The sequence below is a fragment of the Setaria viridis genome, chromosome 4 (genome assembly GCF_005286985.2).
Source record: "Setaria viridis chromosome 4, Setaria_viridis_v4.0, whole genome shotgun sequence".
In the NCBI taxonomy this organism is placed as follows: domain Eukaryota; kingdom Viridiplantae; phylum Streptophyta; class Magnoliopsida; order Poales; family Poaceae; genus Setaria; species Setaria viridis.
Genome location: NC_048266.2, coordinates 38,594,229 through 38,618,725, shown reverse-complemented (window position 1 = coordinate 38,618,725; position 24,497 = coordinate 38,594,229). Strand labels below are relative to the sequence as shown.

Below are 24,497 nucleotides of genomic sequence, written 5' to 3'. Positions count from 1 at the left end.
CAAGTTTGACAAAACACGTAGGATTTTCATGCAACCGGGGCTTGCCTGCAAGCAAAGAGGGCTAGAACTGCTCGACTTCGGGGGCGGCTTCGACTTCCGCGGGCAGGAACTCGGCTACAGCTTCTTCTTCTAGCGCCGGGTGCAGCTCGTAGAAGCCGTTAGCGAGGTGCAGCTCTACACGAATGCAATGCAAGGGTTAGCTTAAACGTTTGATTCGACAGCAACACTGCCTCGCCTGAGTCCAGAAACTTGCGACAAAGAGCAGGAGGTTGAGGCGGTTTGAGAGAGCTGATGATGATCAACAGGTAAGGGTAGGAAGGGAAACTAGTGGTCTGATCCTTGAACTAGAGGATGTGATAACTGGGATCCTCAGACGCAAGCGCTGAAGGGTTCCCAAGTTTTACACATACACCCTCGAGTTGAAGAAAAAGATCACAGCCAAGCCCTCGGGCGAGGCGGACAAGGGTCGGCGGAACAGACAGGGTCGGACGAGACGGAACTGGGGTCGGGCGGATAGGAGGGGTCGGGCGAGGCGGACTTAGGGTCAGCAACTCACCTTCTTCCTGAAAGGAAAGCTTGGGGTCGGGAAGAGGCAGACTTGGATGGAGGGACTAACGCTTCGAGCAAGGACTAAGACTGGCGATGCTCCGGCGGCGCCGCTTCTTGCGGATCACAAGAGAGCTCTACGCAGCACAAGGGAGCAAGCTGCTGGGTGACTTGGAGGAACTGAGAAGGACTGGGAGAAGAACTTCTCAAGAACTGGGTGGGTGGCGCTAGAAGCTTGAGCAGGGAGCTAGAGGAGACTAAAGGCAACAAAGGCGGAGGGAACTCCGATGACGGGGGCATTCCTTTTATAGCTGCTGGAGCAGAGGAACGGAAACGTCGCGAAGAGAGAGAAGGGGAGCGGCGCGAAGGCCGGGGAGAAGCAATGGAGTGCTCTGCCCTGGCGGCGATTGAGCAAACCGGGCGGTGCTGCAGAACTCCGGGGGTGACGCCAGCGATCATTGCGCTACTCCGTCAGGGCAGCGTAGGCGCGGGTAGACCGGTGGTTGGGATTTGGCGGAGAGCGGGCGTCGTCGTGCGGAAGAGGTGATAGAAGCGACCGGTTAAACGGCGCTAGGATCGAGGGCGCACAGGTGGGAAGACAAGCGAACGCGGCGCGGGGGAGAGCGCGGAACAACAGATTGTCGGGCGGCTTTTGACAGAGCGGGGAAAGGAACTGTCGTGGCCGCGGTCGGGGTTGGCGGTGGGGGAATCGTCGTGTAGCGACGACCGGGCGGCGCAACTGTTGCTGAAAGGGACGGAAAAGACGGGCGACATCGGGCTCTGGGGCCGGGATCTGGTGGCGTGATGATGGGCGCGGGAGACGAGGTTCTGCAGAAAGGGTGCAGAGGGCTTCCGCTGCCATTGGGGAAAAGGGGCGCGGGAACCGACTCTGTTGCTTGCCAGAGACAAAACTGGGCGATGGCGTCGGAGAAGACGAGCCACGCGGCAGGAAAACTCTGAGGCGGCCATGCAACTCGAGTGCGGCTGACGCGGGGGATCTGGAAAAAGATCTCACGGGTCCACCGGGGGATAGATCGGACGGGCGAGGAAGATCAGCAGGATCCGACGGAGGGCTGAACTCGCCAGGGTCGGAAGAGGAACGAAACGGTAGGGGTCGGATCTCAGGGGTCGGAACTGGCGGAAGACTGAGCACTTAGGTGCGGTCAATAGAACAGCTGACTGAGGTTAAGGGCTGAGATCAAACCTAACTGGAAAAGGTTAGGGGTCGGTCGTTACAGTGGGGTCTAGCTGGAGAGGTACAAGAATAACGACCTGATCCGACGTTATCCTTCCTCCAGGAGTGGCGATCACATAGGGTTCCTTAGTGTGACCGACACTTAGCCCACATCTTTCCCTTGCCTTACTCCCGAGAAAGCTATGAGAGGCTCCCGAATCAAACAACACAACAACAGCTTGATTTAAAACAAGGAAAGTACCCGTCATTACTGACGCACCTTCGGGAAGTTCGGTCAAGCTGGTGTAGTTGAGTCGGCCTTGTCGGACTTGCACCTTGGGCCTTCTTCCTCTGGCTGCCACGGGGTTCTGGCCTTGCTGCTGATTCTTGTTCCTGGGGCAGTCCTTTGCAAAATGTCCCTCATTGCCGCAGGTATAACACCGATTACTGGCTGCCGGACGAGGTGGCGTTGGCAAGGTCGGCCGGGGTACTTGCGGTTGGAAGCCTGGGAAACTAGGCATTGTTGCCGGCGGGGGTCAGGCGATCCATTTCCCTGACTGTTGGGGTCGGCCAGGGGCTTGTGGAGGGATCATCCGAAACCTTCGGGTTGGCGGGCTCGGAAAAGCCACAGAGGCTTTCCTCTTCTGGTCGGCCTTGAGAGCTTGCATGCAGTCCTCCTGGGAGATGGCCAGGTTGACCAACTCGTTATAGGTGTCCACCCTGATGGGGTTCAGCCTTTCCCTGAGCTCCAAGCTCAGTCCTCGGCGGAATCTGTCCCGCTTCTTCTCATCGGTGTCCGCATGATAGCTAGCATAACGGCATAGGTCATTGAACGCGTGGGCGTAGTGCAGCACATCCCGAGTTCCTTGGGTGAGGGCCAGAAACTCGTTGAGCTTGCGCTCCATGAGACCTTCGGGAATGTGATGCGCCTTAAACGCCGTCTTAAACTCGTTCCAACTGACCACGTGGCCAGCAGGTAGCATGGCATGGTAGTGGTCCCACCAAAGCCGTGCGGAACCACGCAGCTGCTGAGCTGCGAACCGCGCCTTGTTGTTGTCAGGGCATGGAGCGGTGAGGAGCTCGAACTTGGATTCGATCGTACGAACCCATGCATCAGCGTCGAGCGGTTCTTGGGTCTTTTGGAACAGCGGGGGCTGCGTCCCCAGAAAGTTCTCGTACCGCGCGATATGCGGCTGCTGCTGTGCTCTACCACCATGTGGCTGCTGCTGTCCCTGCACCAGATGCCTGAGCAGCTCGGTTTGAGTTGCTAGGATTGCCTCCAATGGCGATGGTGGTGGGGGCGGGGGAAGATCCTGGCGCTGGTCACTACCACTGGGCACAGATCCAGACCTGGTGCGGTGCGCCATCTGCAAGAGTTAACGCCCCATCAATTTCATAACCTCAGGTGTACTCCAACAAATGGGAACGTATGAATTAAATCCTTTAATGCGACTCTTGCCAATGGTGCATCACACGTCCTCATAGAGGAAGCACATTCCTCCCATTTTCAACATAGATAGCCTCTACTTGCCCTGGTACTCCACTTTAGGCACATATACCACATACAGACTCCTAGGGTCTGATCCACTCGAACCAAGGGGTCGGATACGGTCCGTACTCGAAAAGGGTCGGACGAGGCGGTAACTGCCTTAAGGGTCGGCGCACTCTGGCTCGCAAACTAGGGTCGACCAACTGAACAGGCTCCCCGAAAACAACATAGGGTTACGGCACCACTCACTCAACCCTAGCATCCACACCATACGAAAAGGATAAAACTATGCACCGGGTCGACTTTATACACAACGATGTTTCAACACAGGGAGAGGGATCTAGTGAGACACAAACTCAAGGACCTGGGACTATAGCCACTACAGATGCAGTTGTTCTTGATGGTGAGGAGGAAGCAGAAGTTGTTGAGATAGGGACAACAAAGAGGCAGAAGAGGTGCACATCTATTCTGTGGAAGTATTTTACTAAGAAAACAGAGACAGTAGAGGCCAATGGAAAGAAATATGAGCAGGTGTGGTCTCAACGTGCAATCATGAAACACTGTTATGGTGGCGCAAGTCTAATAACCCGGTGTTCACGTCGGTATCTGACTGCTTGATCGATCATCCAACTGGAACCAGGGTATACTCATGTGGTAATCACGTTGAACGTTGACCAAGCTCCGTATATGATGAGGATACGGTGGAACACGATGGCCGCAGGGGATACCAGGCCCATAACGGGGCCACATAGTGCCGGGACGGTGCATGCAGGGATAGGTAGCCGGGGCGATCTATCCCTGAAATACACGGTGTTGGGAGCACCCATGGTTATTACTGTACTTATTAGCAAATTAAACATACACTCGTATGAAGAAAATAGCAGAATGGACGATGGGCCAACTAGTGTCGCGGGCTCCGTGGCAAACGGAGCTGGCCATGGCCACTACGAGCAGCGTGATCTGCGGGAGCGCGAGGAGACGGGCGGTCTTGGTGGAGGGCGCCATCGCGGTTTGGCTGCTGGCCGGCCGCTGGCTAGATGCTTGTCCCTAGCTCAGTCCCTGTGAGTTGGAGTTACGCTGCCGCTTGAATCTTGATGTAGCATTGTGATCTTTGGAGGCCGTATTTATAGGCAAGAGGAATGCAAGGGAAGGCAGCAAGTTGAGTTCCCAGTGCGCCAGAGAGACACAGCCTTGTCTCTTCCACGGGCGAAAATCTTCGGTTAGTCTTCGTTAGGGACGAAAGCGGATCGGATTGGATCGGATAATGTCTTTTCCACGTCCTCATCCATTATTTTTTATCGGATGCGGAGCGGAGCGGATATTAATTACACGGATGCTGTTATGGAGGCATTTCTCGGATGCCGGAACTGGTGCGGAATCAGATCGATGTCGGAGCATACACGGATTAAAATAGTTGATTATTACAAGTTCTCAGTTCGTACTTAAGAGTTTAAAGAATATGGATTCATAATAAAACACCATTTATTCTTCTTAATCTTAAGAATCGGATATCCTATTATAAGCCTCGGACAATCCGCGTTCAATTATCGGATAATCCATATCCATCGGATTTCACTAAAACCATATCCTACTCCGCATCCCCAAACAATCGGATTCGGATTATCCATATCCTCATTTATATCAAAAACTCTTCCCCGTATCCATAAAATTCGGATTCGGAACGGATCGGATGCGGACATTATGTTCGAGAGAAATCGCTTCCTCCTCAGACATGGCATCCACGCTAGCTGTTTCTGCTCCCACGCGCTGGCTGACGCCGGCCGCCGGCAAGTACCACACGGGGCACGACACGCCTCCGGTCGACACCGCCGGCCACCTGACAGAGGCTCGGGTTGCCACGTTGTAAACCACCGCCTCGTAGTCTCCGTCTCCCCCACGCGGGCCGTCCCAGTAGTAGACGCTGTTGGCGCTCACGCCCTCCAACCTCGGGACCAATACGAAACCAAAAATCCGACAGTGTCTCCTCCACCAAAACGGACGCTGCTTCCTCCTCACTAATGATATAGAAACACCAAGCTAACTTGTTTCCCTCCAACTTCTCACAGTAAGCATGTATGCATGCATAACAAACTATCATATTTGAAGAGAAACAGCTTGAGAGGGTTAGCACATTATCTCTAGTTAGCCTAACCATGTATATATGCTGAAAGATGGCCCCTGCATCTGAGCACCAGTTAGCTCATCCGCTTTTGGTTGGGTATTCATGCATCTAGCATTCACGTAGGCTCACACCAAAAAATGATCCTCCCATCTATTCGGTGTGTTCTTTTCTGTTCCTATTTGGTTTACGAAATCTCTTGTGCAGGACGGAGGCAGGACATTTGTACCTCAAGCCTAATTTCTGCATTAAATTATTATTAGGGATCATAATTAGACTAATCAAAGATTCCGTCCTTAAGTTAATGACACGCTTATGCTAGATTAAGTTAAATCTAACATGCCCCTATCCCTCTAATTTCCAGTTAATTAGCATGCACATCACGGTGATGGTCTGGACGTACTCTGGTGGATGCTCTGCCTCCTCGTATGTACGTCGGCATCGGCGCGGTGAAGGAAGTCGCCGACAACTTAGAAGTTAGAAGAAAGCTGCGCCCGTCAAGGCTAACGATTAGCAACACAGCTTGAGCGAGTTCTGGACAAAAGGCCGTGGTAGTTTCAGCTGCGTCTTATCACTCTGGAAGTATAAAAGATTATTTGTTAACCCACGCGCTGGCTGACGCCGGCCGCCGGCAAGAAGTACCACACGGGGCACGACACGCCTCCGGTCGACACCGCCGGCCACCTGACAGAGGCTCGGGTTGCCACGTTGTAAACCACCGCCTCGTAGTCTCCGTCTCCCCCGCGCGGGCCGTCCCAGTGGTAGACGCTGTTGGCGCTCACGCCCTCGCCGCGCACCACCGCCGCGTCGTTCATGCCGACGAACACCGCGTTCCCTCTCAGATCCTTCGCGTCGGCCACCACCCAGCAGCTGCCCGGCCAGTTCCCCGGGTCGTACCTGAGGACGAAGACATCGCCCTCGAATATGTGAATCCACCGCGCGGCTCCCCCGGGCGGCGCGTCGACGGTGACGGAGCCGGAGCCGCTCGACCGCCTCCATACCTGGTACAGCCCACCTTCGCAGAGCACCAGGTTCTTGCCGTCCGTGTACTCCGAGATGACGTCGTACGGCGGAGGGAAGGCGTCGGCGCCGATGGGCAGTTTCAGCAGCGGCCCCACCTCCATCGGTGGCATCTGGCGGAAGACACGGTGGCGGCGGGTGAGGTGGAGCACGTGCACCTCGCCGTCCCACGCCAGGCAGTAGACCTTGCCGTTGTCGCCGTAGGCGATGTCGACCAGGATGACCCCGTCGAGGAGCGGGCCCGTGTCCTCGCTGTACGAGCAGCCGTCGGCCGCCCTCTGCACGGCGACCATGTCCGGCCGGATGAGGCTCGCCGCGGTGAAGTCGCGGCGCGTGGGGTTGGGCGAGAAGACGATCTTGGGTGCCAGCTGGCCGTGCGCGGGCTGGTACAGCGACTCGTCCAGCGGGATCTCCTCACCGGTGAAGGGGTTGAACAGCATGGGCCCCGCGGGCGCCGCAGCGTCGCCCGCGACGAGTGCCACCCACCCGTCGCGCGAGGCGCCGACGCAGCGGCAGCGCGCCGCGGCGCCGACCGTGCCGCCCGGCCGGTGCAGCAGGAGCCTGGACCAGCGCCGCACGTAGAGGGGGCAGGCGGCGAGCGAGACGGGAAGGCTCGTGGCGTCGTCAGCCGGGAGCACGGCGAGCGGGCGCGATAGCGGTGGCGGGAGCGCGGAGCGCCACGCGGCGCAGAAAGCGCGGCAGGAGGCGTAGTCCTTGAGCGCGCAGCAGTCGGCGATGGTGGAGACGAGGCTGGGCTCGAGGTCGGCCCACGGCGGGATGGGAGCGCCGGCGGGCATGCCGATGTCGTCGTCGCCGCTCATCGATCGTGCGTCGTCGGCCGGGAGCACGGCGAGCGGGCGCGATAGCGGTGGCGGGAGCGCGGAGCGCCACGCAGCGCAGACAGCGCGGCAGGAGGCGTAGTCCTTGAGCGCGCAGCAGTCGGCGATGGTGGAGACGAGGCTGGGCTCGAGGTCGGCCCACGGCGGGATGGGAGCGCCGGCGGGCATGCCGACGTCGTCGTCGCCGCTCATCGATCGTGCGTCGTGGCACGTATCACGAACTAGTTTGAATAAAAAGCTTGTTAGTACTGTTGGGATTTCACGGAATCTAGCACACGCGAACACGAGAAGGAAAAAAGAACACATAGACTTCCGAAGCACCTAACCGGCCAGACATATAAGTTACAACTCTGACTTGTATCCGATCTGGACTCACGAGTACTCCGACCATAAAAGTATCTGATGTCCGACTCCAACTAGGAAACTCCGATTTCCTTGATTGCCTGCCGGACTCCGCGAACTCGTAGCTTCCCTTCTATACGAGATCGTATACGACAGCTCGCCGACCAATGCAATTCCGTTTGCTAAACTAACCTTGCTAGCTTCCTACGTGTGCAACTCCATGCACGTAATACTAACCAGCATGCACACGGACTCAACTTCCTAATTCATCGACCGACACAAACTTGACTTCCTAAACCTACGACTAAAACAAGATTAAATCCAACAAGTACCTCCATGTCCATGAGAGCATGTTGTATGCATAAACGGCGAGCTCGCGGCTCGCTCCTGGCATTCTGGTAATGGAATTGGGCTAAAAGTCTCAGCCGGAACTGGGCTGCTACAGCCTCCACCTGACGTCGTGGGCTACTTTCTTAATTTAAAATGTTGACTATATTAATTTAATATTTTGAGGTCAGAAATCTTTAGATAAATTAAATAACAAATTACGGACACATATTAAAAAATAAAAAATAATAGCACCTGCCGTATATGTGCTCACGAGGTGGGCATGGAGATCAGCAGATACAGTTCTCACGGAGGCACGGGAAGCTGCTAGTTTCCACGAGCAAAAAATAGTAAGCCGCCCCACACGGTGCGGAGAAGTGGGCTGTTTCAGGTCATGCGCAGAGAAAGTAGAGTCCGAGCATTTCAGTTTCAGTGGATGGGATCCATGGCTTATGGCATCGCATATGTGTGGTCAGGACTCGTGTGGACAGAAAGAATGCATGTTGGGCTGATGGTCTTTTTTAGTCTAGATTCAAAGTTTAACTTGGTAGCTAAATAACAACCACTATTCGAAGTCATGTTTTTTTGAAAAAGGAACTAAATCTTGCCTCGGCAAGTGCACACAGCTTATGCTTACAATTTTTCAGCCATACTGCTGATTATATAACTAAGGGAATTGAGCACACAAAAGACCAAAATAATTAAAAGCGAGTCTATTATTGTTTCTCCGTCCATTCTTGATAAAAATATCTAAAGCAACAGTCTCCATTTCCCTGCTCGCCGAATGAATGATCTCCCTTTGTGTCCACACGCTGCACATGAACATAAGTCATGTTACAAGGTACTAAATAAATGATAGCTAAACATAAGTGTCAAAATATATGAACATGAACGGTAAATATTTCATAAATTTGATAAATGAATGCTAAAAATGAAGTTTATGATATATGGTCTGAAAGATAATTTCTACTAGTATGACATGAGTTATCCAATCTATCATCTATACAATGTAGCAAAGAATATGGCTAGAGTTAATTCACTGCCATGTTTGCTCCAGCCTCCTGCCTCTATATTAACATGGACACAGAGCATTGCATTTCAATAACCCGGCAACCTCACAACCAAACGCAAGAGCAACAGCTAGAAACACCATCTATCATGGCACCTGTCAGCAAGGTTCTGTTTTGACGGTCATGGTCGTAGCCATGGCGGTCTTGTCACCATCTCTTGTGCATGGAGGACAAAAACGTACGTATTGTATTTACACATGTGCACATGATCTTACCGTCTTCTTTTTTACAAACATTTTAGATTTGACACAATCGATCATTGACCATTACTTTTAAATTTACAATTATGTAGCGATGTGCTTTCATCTACCAAGGTGCGACAAAGCCTGCCTTAGAAACTGCCTGGAGAGACGTCTTGGGAATGTTATGTCCTGCACTAACATGGACACCACCTGCTGCTGCCACTTTATTAGTGCTGCTAGAAAACTGGCTTGATTTCAGTATTGATGCCAGATATAGTTGGGTGTAGACTGATAAATCAATCCAAATGTTATGCATCATAATAACTTGAATTGAAAAACTTTTTCTTAACTTTCCCAATTTCAATTCAAAACTTATTATTAACTTTTCCATCTCACGGTCCATCATTTAGATAAAGAGAGAGTGCCGGAATAAGCAAAACGATATGCATGCACGCTGCATCCTGATTCCTCACACAGGAATAGGGATTACTACTAGAGAACTGACCTTCCATCCACCCCCTTTTATTCCGGTTAATATTTGACCCGTGACTAAAGTGGCTTTAGTCCTGGTTCAAAAATAAGTACCGCAAGGATACCGACGGGAGGGACTTTAGTCCCGGTTGAAAAGATCTGACAATGATGTCCGCCCCTTTTATCCCGGTTGGAAATTCCAACCAGGAATTAATCTTTTATCCCAGTTGGAATTACCAATCGGGATAAAAAGGGTAGATCTTTTGTCCCAGTTGGAATTTCCAACCGGGACAAAAGGAGCTTCCTGCCCCCCTCTCCTTATCCACGCGTACAAGTCTTTCACGCGCAAGTCTTTCTTCTGCTACTCTCCCTTTCTTCTTCCTCCTCCTCCTCTCCTTCCTCCATTCTCCTTTCCCTCCGGTGTGGGTGGCCGCCCCCTCCCCTGCTGCCCCTCCCCTTCCCCTTCTGCTCGCCTCACACTGGCAGTGAGGAGCAGTAGCAGGGTGAGGTGTAGGGCAGTGACGGCGATGGGGCGACGGAGCACGGCGAGTGAGCTGCGGCAGCGCGCGGCGAGCGGGGGACTCGCAGGCACGGCGCGTGGGTAGGACGTCGAGCAGTGGCGCACAGGTGCAGGACACGCGGGAGCAGGCGCAGGACCTCCATCTGCCCCCTCCCCCCCTGAAAATCGATCTCAATCAAGAGGCATGACTCTGAAAAATCCTTCGCCCTCTGATTCCTATGTCCCTCTCAGTAATTGCTCGAAGCGACGGAGCGGCGCGGAGGCCGGAACGGGACGGCGCCGGGATGGAGCGGCGCGGGGCGAAGCGGAGGCTGGGGCTGGGGTCAGGGTTGGGGTGGAGGCTAGAGCCGGGGCAGAGCGGAGGTCGGAGCGGCGTGTGGCTGGTGTCGGGGCGGGCGGCGGGCGGCTTGCGTCTTTTTTTTTAATTTTTTTCAAAACACTTTAGTCCTGGTTGGAAACACCAACCGGAACTAAAGGCCCCCTTTAATCCCGAGTGGATGACCCGGGACTAAAGAACCCATTTATCTCAAAAAATTAATCCCAAATGAATTTTTGGGAAATTTGACCCCTACCAACCGGGCCTAAAGGTCCGTTTTCCAGCAGTGAATCACCCTCAATTGCCAATTTTCCATGTAACTTGATTGTTTTTGTTTATATCATTATCGATGCCTGTTCACCACTTCACCCCCTTCGCATCGCTCCACGCTGGTGCAGCGACACACCCATTGCTCTGCTCCACCGCAATGAGGACCCAGTGGTGTCACTGGCCACCAGGTCCTCCACACCCGGAAGCATACCATCCCAAGATAGGACATCATCATGAGGACTATACTTACATCTTTGCGCGCCGCCAAAGTGTGCGCTACTCTATTACATGTTGGAATTAGAGATATCATCATATGCAATTTGGATTATGTAATCCTACAGATATAGGTGTTGAGACTTTCGTTCGGTTGTTAGAGATAGGAATCTTGTTGTAATCATATCCAACCGAACCGAATATTTGCAACGCCTTAGGATGTAATCTGTTGGGACTCTCCCTATATATTAACGTGCAACCATGGCGACCCAAGATAGGCAACCACGTTCTATCATTTTACATGGTAATCAGAGCCCCCTTCTTCCACAACACATCTACCCGACTACCACCTCCTCCATGGCGTTATGGTAATCAGAGCCCCCTTCTTCCACAACACATCTACCCGACTACCACCTCCTCCATGGCGTCATCTTCAAGCTCGCCGGCGGCGCCTCTCGGAGCTCCCATAGCTGAAAAGCTCACACGGGAAAATTACGTCTTGTGAAAAGCTCAGCTTTTCCTGGCTGTGCGTGGCGCGCAGCTGATGGGGATCCTAGATGGATCCATCAAGGAACCGTCCAAGACCATGGAACTGGTGAAGGTCGACGACAAGAAAGAGATAGTTGCTAACCCAAAATATGATTTGTGGGTAGCTAAAGTGTGGCGGAACCACCTCGGATTAGCTTGATTAAGCAAGGTTAAGTCGCCTAACATGCGACACTTCTGCTTAAACCGAGCTAACACGGGGTGCCGTCGGATTTCATCCGATTTAACCACTTAACAGGATCGAGTCTAGCAAACCCACACGACGGTGAGCGGTTACAGAGAATACAACAAGTCCACTGAATTAAACAGTCGTACTCCATTAGTTCGGCCATAAAAATTAACATCAGAGTTTTATAACAAAAGAACAACAGAGAAAACACTAGCGGAAGACTTCGTCGGGGTCGGATGTCTGGGCGAGGCCAACCAGAACATCACTGAGTCCTCTCCTCGCCGTCCGAGGAGGGGTCCCACTCGACCGTCCAGCCTGGCGGGAGCTGGGGCAGCCAAGCACCAACCAGAGAGGGGTCGGGAACAGCAACTTCACCTGGAAAAACAAGAGCCACAACAAGGCTGAGCTACTAAGCTCAACAAGACTTAACCGGGGAGGAGTCAACTACTCTTCCAACTAGACATGCAAGGCTTCTTGGCTGAGGGGTTTGTTTGCCAAAAGCACTAATTAACCTTATTTTCAGGTTTTAGCTCCGGTTCTAGATTCACTTACCAGTCTAGGTTGTGCCACCTATTCTAAGCAATCATAGAGCCAAACAAGATGTGTAGATATAACAACAACATTGCCATCATCAGATTCCTCATTTACTCAGGGTGACGTAGCGATCAAGAAATCTCAGACTGTGAGAGGCAGACGAATCGATTCGAGTTCTTCAACCATGCATGGTGAACCTAGCCTCACGACATCCGCGCACCCGGAGGTCGCTTCCTGTGTCGGCCTTCCCCATCAATCCCCTAACCCGTGTCGGGCCCATTTCCTTTGGTGCAAGGTTCCACAGACCCGGCCTCTGCCGTTCTGTGACCACACATTGCCACCACGTGCGACAACCAGCAGGGGAAACTCCGTTCCAAGAACAATGGGGCGACCGCTCACGTCTAGGTTCAATCAGGTACTAGGCTTCCTCATCCCATACTAAGTATGAGGCTAGTACTTTCAAACACTTGATCACGAACACCACCACTGTCGGGCCTTAGCAAGTTTTCATAGACAGACGGGGCGACCATCCGACCACCAAAGAGTTACCCAAAACCCTGCCCCGTCCATCGTCCTTATAGTTGTAACAGGATAGTAAATCATGCAACTCCTACAACTCGCGAGTGACAGGAGATCACTCGGCTTTTACCGTCTCCTATTTAAGCAATGCAGCTACTCGGTCCAACAGCTAGTGCTCATATCAAGGGTTACGAGGTCGTGCATCTAGGGTTTCACACAACTCCTAAACGTAAATGCATAAACATGCTATACGGAAGGCATGCGCAAGTTTGGCAAAACACGTAGGATTCTCATGCAACCGAGGCTTGCCTGCGAGCAAAGGGGACGGAAGCTGCTCGACTTCTGGGGCGGCTTCGGCTTCCGCGGGCAGGAACTCGGCTACAGCTTCTTCTTCTGGCGCCGGGTGCAACTCGTAGAAGCCGTCAGCGAGGTGCAGCTCTGCACGAATGCAATGCAAGGGTTAGGTTAAACGTTTATTCAAACAGCAACAATGGCTCGCCTGAGTCCAGAAACTTGCGACAAAGAGCAGGAGGTTATGGTGGTTCAAGAGAGCTGATGATGATCAACTGGTAAGGGTAGGAAGGGAAACTAGTGGTCTGATCCTTGAACTAGAGGATGTGATAACTGGGATCCTCAGACGCAAGCGCTGAAGGGTTCCCACGTTTTATAGCTGCTGGAGCAGAGGAACGGAAACGTCGCGGAGAGAGAGAAGGGGAGCGGCGCGAAGGCCGGGGAGAAGAAATGGAGTGCTCTGCCGTGGCGGCGATTGAGCAAACCGGGCGGTGCTGCAGAACTCCGGGGGTGACGCCAGCGATCATTGCGCTACTCCGTCAGGGCGGCGTAGGCGCGAGTAGACCGGTGGTTGGGATTTGGCGGAGAGCGGGCGTCGTCGTGCGGAAGAGGTGATAGAAGCGACCGGTTAAACGGCGCTAGGATCGAGGGCGCACAGGTGGGAAGACAAGCGGACGCGGCGCGGGGGAGAGCTCGGAACAACAGATTGTCGGGCGGCTTCTGACAGAGCGGGGAAAGGAACTGTCGCGGCCGCGGTCGGGGTTGGCGGTGGGGGAATCGTCGTGTAGCGACGACCGGGCGGCGCAACTGTTGCTAAAAGGGACGGAAAAGACGGGCGACATCGAGCTCTGGGGCCGGGATCTGGTGGCGTGATGATGGGCGCGGGAGACGAGGTTCTGCAGAAAGGGTGCAGAGGGCTTCCGCTGCCATTGGGGAAAAGGGGCGCGGGAACCCACTCTGTTGCTTGCTAGAGACAAAACTGGGCGATGGCGTCGGAGAAGACGAGCCACGCGGCAGGAAAACTCTGAGGCGGCCATGCAACTCGAGTGCGGCTGACGCGGGGGATCTGGAAAAAGATCTCACGGGTCCACCGGGGGATAGATCGGACGGGCGAGGAAGATCAGCAGGATCCGACGGAGGGCTGAACTCGCCAGGGTCGGAAGAGGAACGAAACGGTAGGGGTCGGATCTCAGGGGTCGGAACTGGCGGAAGACTGAGCACTTAGGTGCGGTCAACAGAACAGCTGACTGAGGTTAAGGGCTGAGATGAAACCTAACTGGGAAAGGTTAGGGGTCGGTCGTTACAGCCTACCCCTCTTAAAAAGAATCTCGTCCCGAGATTCAAGATCAAGGGTGTGCTGTTCTTACCTTCTTGATGGGATAGAAAACCTGGGAAACGCTTGTTCAGATATTCTTCCGTTTCCCATGTTGCTTCATCTTCGGTGTGGTTTCTCCAGAGGATCTTGTACATCTTTACCACTTGGCGTCAGGTGTGCCTTTCCTTTTGGTCAAGAACTTGGTCTGGGTACTCGGCGTAGGTCAGGTCAGGTTCTACTTGAAGCTGTTCTCGTTCTAAGATCTCTGCTGGAACTCGGACACATTTCTTCAACTGAGACACATGGAAAACATCATGTATGGCTGATAGCGGTTCTGGGAGTTGGATCCGGTAAGCAACAGGTCCACATTTCTCCACAATCTCATAAGGGCCAACATAGCGGGGAGCTAACTTGCCTTTTATTCCAAACCGTTGCACTCCTTTGGTTGGGGAGACTCGAAGGTACACATGATCACCAAGGTCGAACTGCAGGGGTCTCCTCCTCTGGTCAGAGTAACTCTTCTGTCGCGATTGGGCAGCCTTGAGATTTGCCTGAATTACCTTCACTTGCTCCTCGGCTTCTACCACTAAGTCAGGGCCATAAACCTATCTCTCTCCTGGTTGGGACCAGTTCAAGGGTGTCCTGCATCTTCGGCCGTACAGGGCCTCAAACGGTGCCATCTTCAAACTGGCCTGATAGCTGTTATTGTAGGAGAACTCTGCTAAGGGCAGGCACTTGTCCCAATTTTTGTCATAGTGGATGACACAAGCTCTTAACATGTCTTCGAGGATCTGATTTACTCTCTCGGTTTGGCCATCAGTTTGGGGATGATACGTTGAGCTTCGGATGAGCTTGGTGCCCATGGATGTTTGTAATTGCTCCCAAAAACGGGCCACAAACTGAACTCCTCGATCAGAGATGATGGTCTTGGGTACACCATGTAGGGAAACAATACGGTCGAGGTACAACTCTGCATATTGCTTGACTGTGTAGGTGGTACGAACAGGAAAGAAATGTGCTGTCTTGGTCAGACGGTCCACTATAACCTAGATAGAATCATACCGTTGAGTTGTAAGGGGTAACCCAATTATGAAGTCCATGCTGATGTCTTCCCATTTCCAAGAGGGAATAGGTAGCGGCTGCAAGGTTCCTGCTACCTTCAAGTGACTGGCCTTGACACGTTGACAAGTGTCACATTCTGAAATATAACGAGCTATCTCCGGTTTCATCCCACTCCACCAAAAGGTCTGACGGAGATCATGGTACATCTTATTGCTGCCAGGGTGGATTGAGAACTTGGAAAGATCAGCTTCATCTAGGATCTGCTTCCTCAACTCGGGGTCGGCGGGCACTACTAGTCGGTTTCCATAATACACACCTCCCGTTTGGTCCTGACGGAAAAGCTTATATCCCTCGTCTTTTACCAAGATCTTACTGATGATCCGTTTTACTTCTTCATCCTTAGCTTGTGCTGACCGAATTCGGTCCTCCAAAACTGAGTCAAGGATGATGTGATCAAGGGTTCCATGGGGAACAATCTCTAGACTTAGTTTTCCCATTTCGTGACACAGAGTGTTGGTGAAGGCTGTTGACAACAAGCAGTGGCAATGGGGTTTGCGACTGAGGGCATCGGCTACCACATTGGCCTTGCCAGGGTGATAGTGCACTTCCAACTCATAATCGTTTATCAACTCCAGCCATCTTCTCTGACGCATGTTGAGGTCGGCTTGCGTGAAGATGTACTTGAGGCTCTTGTGGTCGGTGTAGATGTTGCAGTGAGCTCCCATTAAGTAGTGCCTCCATATCTTCAAGGCATGTATCACTGCTGCCAACTCAAGGTCATGGGTCGGGTAGTTCAGCTCATGAGGTCGCAACGCACGTGAGGCATAGGCAATGACTCGGCTGTCTTGCATAAGAACACATCCGAGTCCAGTGCCAGAGGCGTCACAGTATACGTCATACGGCCTAGAGGGGTCGGGTTGAGCCAACATTGGGGCGGTGGTCAGCAAGTGCTTCAGGGTTTTGAAAGCTTCTTCGCACTTGGTGTCCCACACAAACTTGATCTCTTTCTTCACCAACTCGGTCATCGGCTTAGCTATCTTGGAGAAATCCGGTATAAAACGCCGATAGTAACCTGCCAGTCCAAGGAAACTCCTGATCTGGTGTACTGAGGCAGGAGACTTCCATTCCATGACCTCTTGCACCTTATTGGGATCCACAGCAATACCGTCCTTGGAGATAGTGTGTCCCAAAAACTTGACACTATCTAACCAAAACTCACACTTGGAGAACTTTGCATAAAGCTGGTGATCTCTCAGTCGTTGGAGAACTGTATGAAGGTGGTTGGCATGCTCTTCCTCGTTCTTCGAGTACACTAGGATATCGTCAATGAACACCACTACAAACTTGTCCAGCTCGGGCATAAACACTGAGTTCATAAGGTACATGAAGTAAGCGGGTGCATTGGTGAGTCCAAAGGACATGACTAGGTACTCATACAGTCCATATCTGGTAGAGAAAGTTGTCTTGGGTATGTCGCAAGGTCGAATCTTGATTTGGTGATAACCAGAACGAAGATCGATCTTGGAGAACACTTTTGCTCCGGCTAACTGATCGAACAAGACATCAATGCGGGGCAGTGGGTACTTGTTCTTGACTGTTACCGCATTGAGGGGTCGGTAATCCACACACATCCGTAAACTGCCGTCTTTCTTCTTCACAAACAGGGCGGGGCAACCCCAAGATGATGTACTGGGTCGAATGAAGCCCTTTTCCAACAGATCGTGCAACTGGGTCTTCAACACGGCTACCTCAGCGGGTGGCATCCGATAGGGTCTCTTAGATATCGGGGCTGTGCCAGGAAGCAACTCTATGGAAAACTCCACTTCTCTGTCAGGTGGCATGCCTGGCAAGTCTTCTGGAAACACATCTAGGTACTCACAGATAACAGGGAGGTCTTCTAAATGGGCTCCCAAGAGAAGATAGGCACAAGGAGTCAAAGACTCAGGATGGGTCAAGGATAGGGTAGAACTGCCATGAGAGGGCGAGCTGATGAAAAGAGATCGGGTTGATGTATCTAAAACAACATGATGTCGGGCCATCCAATCCATGCCAAGGATGACATCTAGGCCTTCGAGGTCAAGGATGATAAGGTTTTCCTTGAAGAGGGTGGGGCCTAGCTGGAGAGGTACAAGATTAACGACCTGATCCGACGTTATCCTTCCTCCAGGAGTGGCGATCACATAGGGTTCCTTAGTGTGACCTACACTTAGCCCACATCTTTCCCTTGCCTTACTCCCGATAAAGCTATGAGAGGCACCCGAATCAAACAACACCACAACAGCTTGATTTAAAACAAGAAAAGTACCCATCATTACTGACGCACCTTCGGGAAGTTCGGTCAAGCTGGTGTAGTTGAGTCGGCCTTGTCGGACTTGCACCTTGGGCCTTCTTCCTCTGGCTGCCATGGGGTTCTGGCCTTGCTGCTGATTCTTGTTCCTAGGGCAGTCCTTTGCAAAATACCCCTCATTGCCGCAGGTATAACACCGATTACTGGCTGTCGGACGAGGTGGCGTTGGCAAGGTCGGCCGGGGTACTTGCGGTTGGAAGCCTGGGAAACTAGGCATTGTTGCCGGTGGGGGTCGGGCGATCCATTTCCCTGACTGTTGGGGTCGGCCAGGGGCTTGTGGAGGGATCATCCGAAACCTTCGGGTTGGCGGGCTCGGAAGAGCCACAGAGGCTTTCCTCTTCTGGTCGACCTTGAGAGCTTGCATGCAGTCCTCCTGGAAGATGGCCAGGTTGACCAACTCGTTATAGGTGTCCACCCTGATGGGGTTCAGCCTTTCCCTGAGCTCCAAGCTCAGTCCTCGGCGGAATCTGTCCCGCTTCTTCTCATCGGTGTCCGCATGATAGCCAGCATAACGGCATAGGTCATTGAACGCCTGGGCGTAGTGCAGCACATCCCGAGTTCCTTGGGTGAGGGCCAGAAACTCGTTGAGCTTGCGCTCCAGGAGACCTTCGGGAATGTGATGCGCCTTAAACGCCGTCTTAAACTCGTTCCAACTGACCACGTGGCCAGCAGGTAGCATGGCATGGTAGTGGTCCCACCAAAGCCGTGCGGAACCACGCAGCTGCTGAGCTGCGAACCGCGCCTTGTTGTTGTCAGGGCATGGAGCGGTGAGGAGCTCGAACTTGGATTCGATCGTACGAACCCATGCATCAGCGTCGAGCGGTTCTTGGGTCTTTTGGAACAGCGGGGGCTGCGTCCCCAGAAAGTCCTCATATCTTGCGATATGCTGCTGCTGCTGTGCTCTACCACCATGTGGCTGCTGTTGTCCTTGCACCAGATGCCTGAGCAGCTCGGTTTGAGTTGCTAGGATTGCCTCCAATGGCGATGGTGGCGGGGGCGGGGGAAGATCCTGGCGCTGGTCACTACCACTGGGCACAGATCCTGACCTGGTGCAGTGCGCCATCTGCAAGAGTTAACGCCCCATCAATCTCATAACCTTAGGTGTACTCCAACAAATGGGAACGTATGACTTAAATCCTTGAATGCGACTCTTGCCAATGGTGCATCACACGTCCTCATAGAGGAAGCACATTCCTCCCATTTTCAACATAGATAGCCTCTACTTGCCCTGGTATTCCACTTTAGGCACACATACCACATACAGACTCCTAGGGTCTGATCCACTCGAACCAAGGGGTCGGATACGGTCCGTACTCGAAGAGGGTCGGACGAGGCGGTAACTGCCTTAAGGGTCGGCGCACTCTGGCTCGCAAACTAGGGTCGGCCAACTGAACAGGCTCCCCGAAAACAACATAGGGTTACGGCATCACTCACTCAACCCTAGCATCCACACCATACGAAAAGGATAAAACTATGCACCGGGTTGACTTTATACACAACGATGTTTCAACACCGGGAGTACTCAACTCAAGGCTAACCTATTACAGCTTTCCAAAACTAGGCTGCCGAGGAGTACAACAAAAGAAAGAAGGTTCCCTGAGAACCCTTAAGCTACCACTGGACACTATGAGTCGGAGAAGGGGCGCCATCTTCTTCTATGTCCATGCTGGACGCTCCCTCGTCTTCCTCAGGGTCCTCCTGAGCTTCAAGCTGCATGTTGAGGGCATGCATATCTTCAAGCTCAGCTTGGTGCTCCTCTAGGTGGGCATTGGCAACGGCCAACTCCATTTCCACCTCCATCTTCTCCTCCGAGAGCTCGATCATGCCGTCCACGAGGTCGGCAACTTCTCCTTCCAGCTCGGAGATCCGGTCTTGCATGTCGTGGATCTGGATTCCACGTTGGATCAGCTGGTAGGTTTGGCCTACCAGGTCTCTTCTAGCTTCCTGGAGGTACCCGTGGGTGTCTGCAGCCGTTCGGGCAAAGAGAGTCATGGCTCTTCCTTGGAGCTCTATCAGCCGGTAGAAAGCAGCCATGCAACGGACGTTGGTGGAGATAGTGACCATAGCACAGGTAGTGGCCAACACCTCGAGGTTTCCGATGCGGTCCAGCCAGGCCGGGTCCAGCCGACTCCTGACGGGAAAAAGACCGATCGGGTCCAGTGTGATCTCAACAGGGTGGAACTGACAGAACTGCGTGAGCAACTGAAGAGCGGCGGATTCCCACGTATCTTCCGGAGAAAGACCGTAGGCTATGATGCCCAGAGAGGGCCAGTCGGGCCGCGCAAGAGGAGGTGGTACCAGCGCTTGCACCTGGCACGTCTGGATGCCCTGCTCCACATACAGCCACCCAGAATACAGGGGCGGGGACTGATACCCAAACCATCTCAACGTATCCCACAAGATCGCGGGAAACCCCTCGAAATGCAGGCATGTTGATTGGAAGGTACCGTCCGCTCCAAACACCACATGCCCGGGAACAGCCATCTGGAACCAAGAAAACCGAAGCCATGTGAGATAACTCCGAGGATCAGGGGTCGGATAGAGAAGCAGAAGGGCTTAACCGAGAGCAACTAAGAGGAGCTAGAAATCCTTAGATCCAAAAGAACTCTGTCGGACAGGGTTGCTGTTGAGAAGGAAACATTACAGATTTTAGTTATGACGCATGCACGGCCTACCGTACTCTTAACCGAAACAACTGCCCGAACCTTGGGTCTTACGCGGTCAGCGCCGGTGACAAGGCAACAATACGTCTCTCCTTATATTAACTAGTCGGTTCTAGCAACGTCTTAACGAGCGCGGTTAGCGACCTGCAGAAACACCACACACGAACCTTTTGTGCCAGCACCCACGAAAGCGTTCCCAAACATTACCGTTCACTATAGGAATGGCACCCATGCGTCTAAGGCTGCATGGACAACACTCAACCGTGGAAATAGGTTCCTTCCGAATAGAACCATATAACCCTTCGCATACTCGTGATGCGGCATCAGCACGCGTATGACAAACGTGGCGAAACAACCGTGCCAATAGGTTCGTTGGAATCGAACCATATCAACCTTCGTATGGATCACATACGGAACCTGCGCACGTATAATAGACGTGGGCGAAAACAACCGCGAAGATAGGGTCCCTTGAATGGAACTCCCTATCAACCCTCGCATGCTCGCGATGCGGAACTCGGCACACGTATGATAGACGTGGCGAAGTGCTGGAGGAGTTAGCAACATAACCAGATACTTATTAGTCACCTAAAACAACCCCAAAATCCCCTAGGGCCTCTCGCACTAAGTCATCCTTAACGTTCGTACAAGATTTTCGAAAGGTTCTTGCAACTTTTATATTTTCAAAGAAGTGGTTAGGGCTCATTGGGTTCTCTGATATGCTAAACTCGGCTCTGATACCAGCTGTGGCGGAACCACCTCGGATTAGCTTGATTGAGCAAGGTTAAGTCGCCTAACATGCGACACTTCTGCTTAAACCGAGCTAACACGGGGTGCCGTCGGATTTCCTCCGATTTAACCACTTAACAGGATCGAGTCTAGCAAACCCACACGACGGTGAGCGGTTACAGAGAATACAACAAGTCCACTGAGTTAAGCAAGTCTTACTTGATTAGTTTGGCCATAAAAATTTGCATCAGAGTTTTACAAGTTCAAAGAAAACGACAGAGAAAACACTAGCGGAAGACTTCGTCGGGGTCGGATGTCCGGGCGAGGCCAACCAGAACATCACTGAGTCCTCTCCTCGCCGTCCGAGGAGGGGTCCCACTCGACCGTCCAGCCTGGCGGGAGCTGGGATGGCCAAGCGCCAGCAAGGGAGGGGTCGGGAACAACAACTTCACCTGAAAAACAGGAGCCACAACAAGGCTGAGCTACTAAGCTCAACAAGACTTAACCCGGGAGTCAGCGACTCTTCTAACTAGACATGCAAGGCTTCTTGGCTGAGGGGTTTGTTTGCCAAAAGCACTAAGTAACCTTAATTTCAAGTTTTAGCTCCGGTTCTAGGTTCACTTACCAGTCTAAGTTGTGCAACCTATTCTAAGCAAACACCGCCGGCCACCTGACAGAGGCTCGGGTTGCCACGTTGTAAACCACCGCCTCGTAGTCTCCGTCTCCCCCACGCGGGCCGTCCCAGTAGTAGACGCTGTTGGCGCTCACGCCCTCCAACCTCGGGACCAATACGAAACCAAAAATCCGACAGTGTCTCCTCCACCAAAACCGACGCTGCTTCCTCCTCACTAATGATATAGAAACACCAAGCTAACTTGTTTCCCTCCAACTTCTCACAGTAAGCATGTATGCATGCATAACAAACTATCATATTTGAAGAGAAACAGCTTGAGAGGGTTAGCACATTATCTCTAGTTAGCCTAACCATGTATATATGCTGAAAGATGGCCCCTGCATCTGAGCACCAGTTAGCTCATCCGCTTTTGGTTGGGTATTCATGCATCTAGCATTCACGTAGGCTCACACCAAAAAATGATCCTCCCATCTATTCGGTGTGTTCTTTTCTGTTCCTATTTGGTTTACGAAATCTCTTGTGCAGGACGGAGGCAGGACATTTGTACCTCAAGCCTAATTTCTGCATTAAATTATTATTAGGGATCATAATTAGACTAATCAAAGATTCCGTCCTTAAGTTAATGACACGCTTATGCTAGATTAAGTTAAATCTAACATGCCCCTATCCCTCTAATTTCCAGTTAATTAGCATGCACATCACGGTGATGGTCTGGACGTACTCTGGTGGATGCTCTGCCTCCTCGTATGTACGTCGGCATCGGCGCGGTGAAGGAAGTCGCCGACAACTTAGAAGTTAGAAGAAAGCTGCGCCCGTCAAGGCTAACGATTAGCAACACAGCTTGAGCGAGTTCTGGACAAAAGGCCGTGGTAGTTTCAGCTGCGTCTTATCACTCTGGAAGTATAAAAGATTATTTGTTAACCCACGCGCTGGCTGACGCCGGCCGCCGGCAAGAAGTACCACACGGGGCACGACACGCCTCCGGTCGACACCGCCGGCCACCTGACAGAGGCTCGGGTTGCCACGTTGTAAACCACCGCCTCGTAGTCTCCGTCTCCCCCGCGCGGGCCGTCCCAGTGGTAGACGCTGTTGGCGCTCACGCCCTCGCCGCGCACCACCGCCGCGTCGTTCATGCCGACGAACACCGCGTTCCCTCTCAGATCCTTCGCGTCGGCCACCACCCAGCAGCTGCCCGGCCAGTTCCCCGGGTCGTACCTGAGGACGAAGACATCGCCCTCGAATATGTGAATCCACCACGCGGCTCCCCCGGGCGGCGCGTCGACGGTGACGGAGCCGGAGCCGCTCAACCGCCTCCATACCTGGTACAGCCCACCTTCGCAGAGCACCAGATTCTTGCCATCCGTGTACTCCGAGATGACGTCGTACGGCGGAGGGAAGGCGTCGGCGCCGATGGGCAGTTTCAGCAGCGGCCCCACCTCCATCGGTGGCATCTGGCGGAAGACACGGTGGCGGCGGGTGAGGTGGAGCACGTGCACCTCGCCGTCCCACGCCAGGCAGTAGACCTTGCCGTTGTCGCCGTAGGCGATGTCGACCAGGATGACCCCGTCGAGGAGCGGGCCCGTGTCCTCGCTGTACGAGCAGCCGTCGGCCGCCCTCTGCACGGCGACCATGTCCGGCCGGATGAGGCTCGCCGCGGTGAAGTCGCGGCGCGTGGGGTTGGGCGAGAAGACGATCTTGGGTGCCAGCTGGCCGTGCGCGGGCTGGTACAGCGACTCGTCCAGCGGGATCTCCTCACCGGTGAAGGGGTTGAACAGCATGGGCCCCGCGGGCGCCGCAGCGTCGCCCGCGACGAATGCCACCCACCCGTCGCGCGAGGCGCCGACGCAGCGGCAGCGCGCCGCGGCGCCGACCGTGCCGCCCGGCCGGTGCAGCAGGAGCCTGGACCAGCGCCGCACGTAGAGGGGGCAGGCGGCGAGCGAGACGGGAAGGCTCGCGGCGTCGTCGGCCGGGAGCACGGTGAGCGGGCGCGATAGCGGTGGCGGGAGCGCGGAGCGCCACGCGGCGCAGACAGCGCGGCAGGAGGCGTAGTCCTTGAGCGCGCAGCAGTCGGCGATGGTGGAGACGAGGCTGGGCTCGAGGTCGGCCCACGGCGGGATGGGAGCGCCGGCGGGCATGCCGACATCGTCGTCGCCACTCATCGATCGTGCGTCGTCGGCCGGGAGCACGGCGAGCGGGCGCGATAGCGGTGGCGGGAGCGCGGAGCGCCACGCGGCGCAGACAGCGCGGCAGGAGGCGTAGTCCTTGAGCGCGCAGCAGTCGGCGATGGTGGAGACGAGGCTGGGCTCGAGGTCGGCCCACGGCGGGATGGGAGCGCCGGCGGGCATGCCGACGTCGTCGTCGCCGCTCATCGATCGCGCGTCGTGGCACGTATCACGAACTAGTTTGAATAAAAAGCTTGTTAGTACTGTTGGGATTTCACGGAATCTAGCACACGCGAACACGAGAAGGAAAAAAGAACACATAGACTTCCGAAGCACCTAACCGGCCAGACATATAAGTTACAACTCTGACTTGTATCCGATCTGGACTCACGAGTACTCCGACCATAAAAGTATCTGATGTCCGACTCCAACTAGGAAACTCCGATTTCCTTGATTGCCTGCCGGACTCCGCGAACTCGTAGCTTCCCTTCTATACGAGATCGTATACGACAGCTCGCCGATCAATGCAATTCCGTTTGCTAAACTAACCTTGCTAGCTTCCTACGTGTGCAACTCCATGCACGTAATACTAACCAGCATGCACACGGACTCAACTTCCTAATTCATCGAC

At 53.5% G+C, this 24,497-nt stretch overlaps 2 protein-coding genes across 2 annotated transcripts; both read right to left on the bottom strand.

Moving 5' to 3' along the window:
• Positions 1-5,691: 5,691 nt before the first annotated feature.
• Positions 5,692-7,379, bottom strand: LOC140222677 (uncharacterized). Its single transcript, XM_072293496.1, has one exon. It carries the CDS (start codon positions 7,377-7,379, stop codon positions 5,928-5,930), a length of 1,452 nt encoding a protein of 483 aa, XP_072149597.1. The 3' UTR covers positions 5,692-5,927.
• A 15,242-nt stretch (positions 7,380-22,621) lies between these two features.
• On the bottom strand, positions 22,622-24,073 carry LOC140222676 (uncharacterized). The gene has a single exon (XM_072293495.1). It carries the CDS (start codon positions 24,071-24,073, stop codon positions 22,622-22,624), a length of 1,452 nt encoding a protein of 483 aa, XP_072149596.1.
• Between the last annotated feature and the right edge of the window lie 424 nt (positions 24,074-24,497).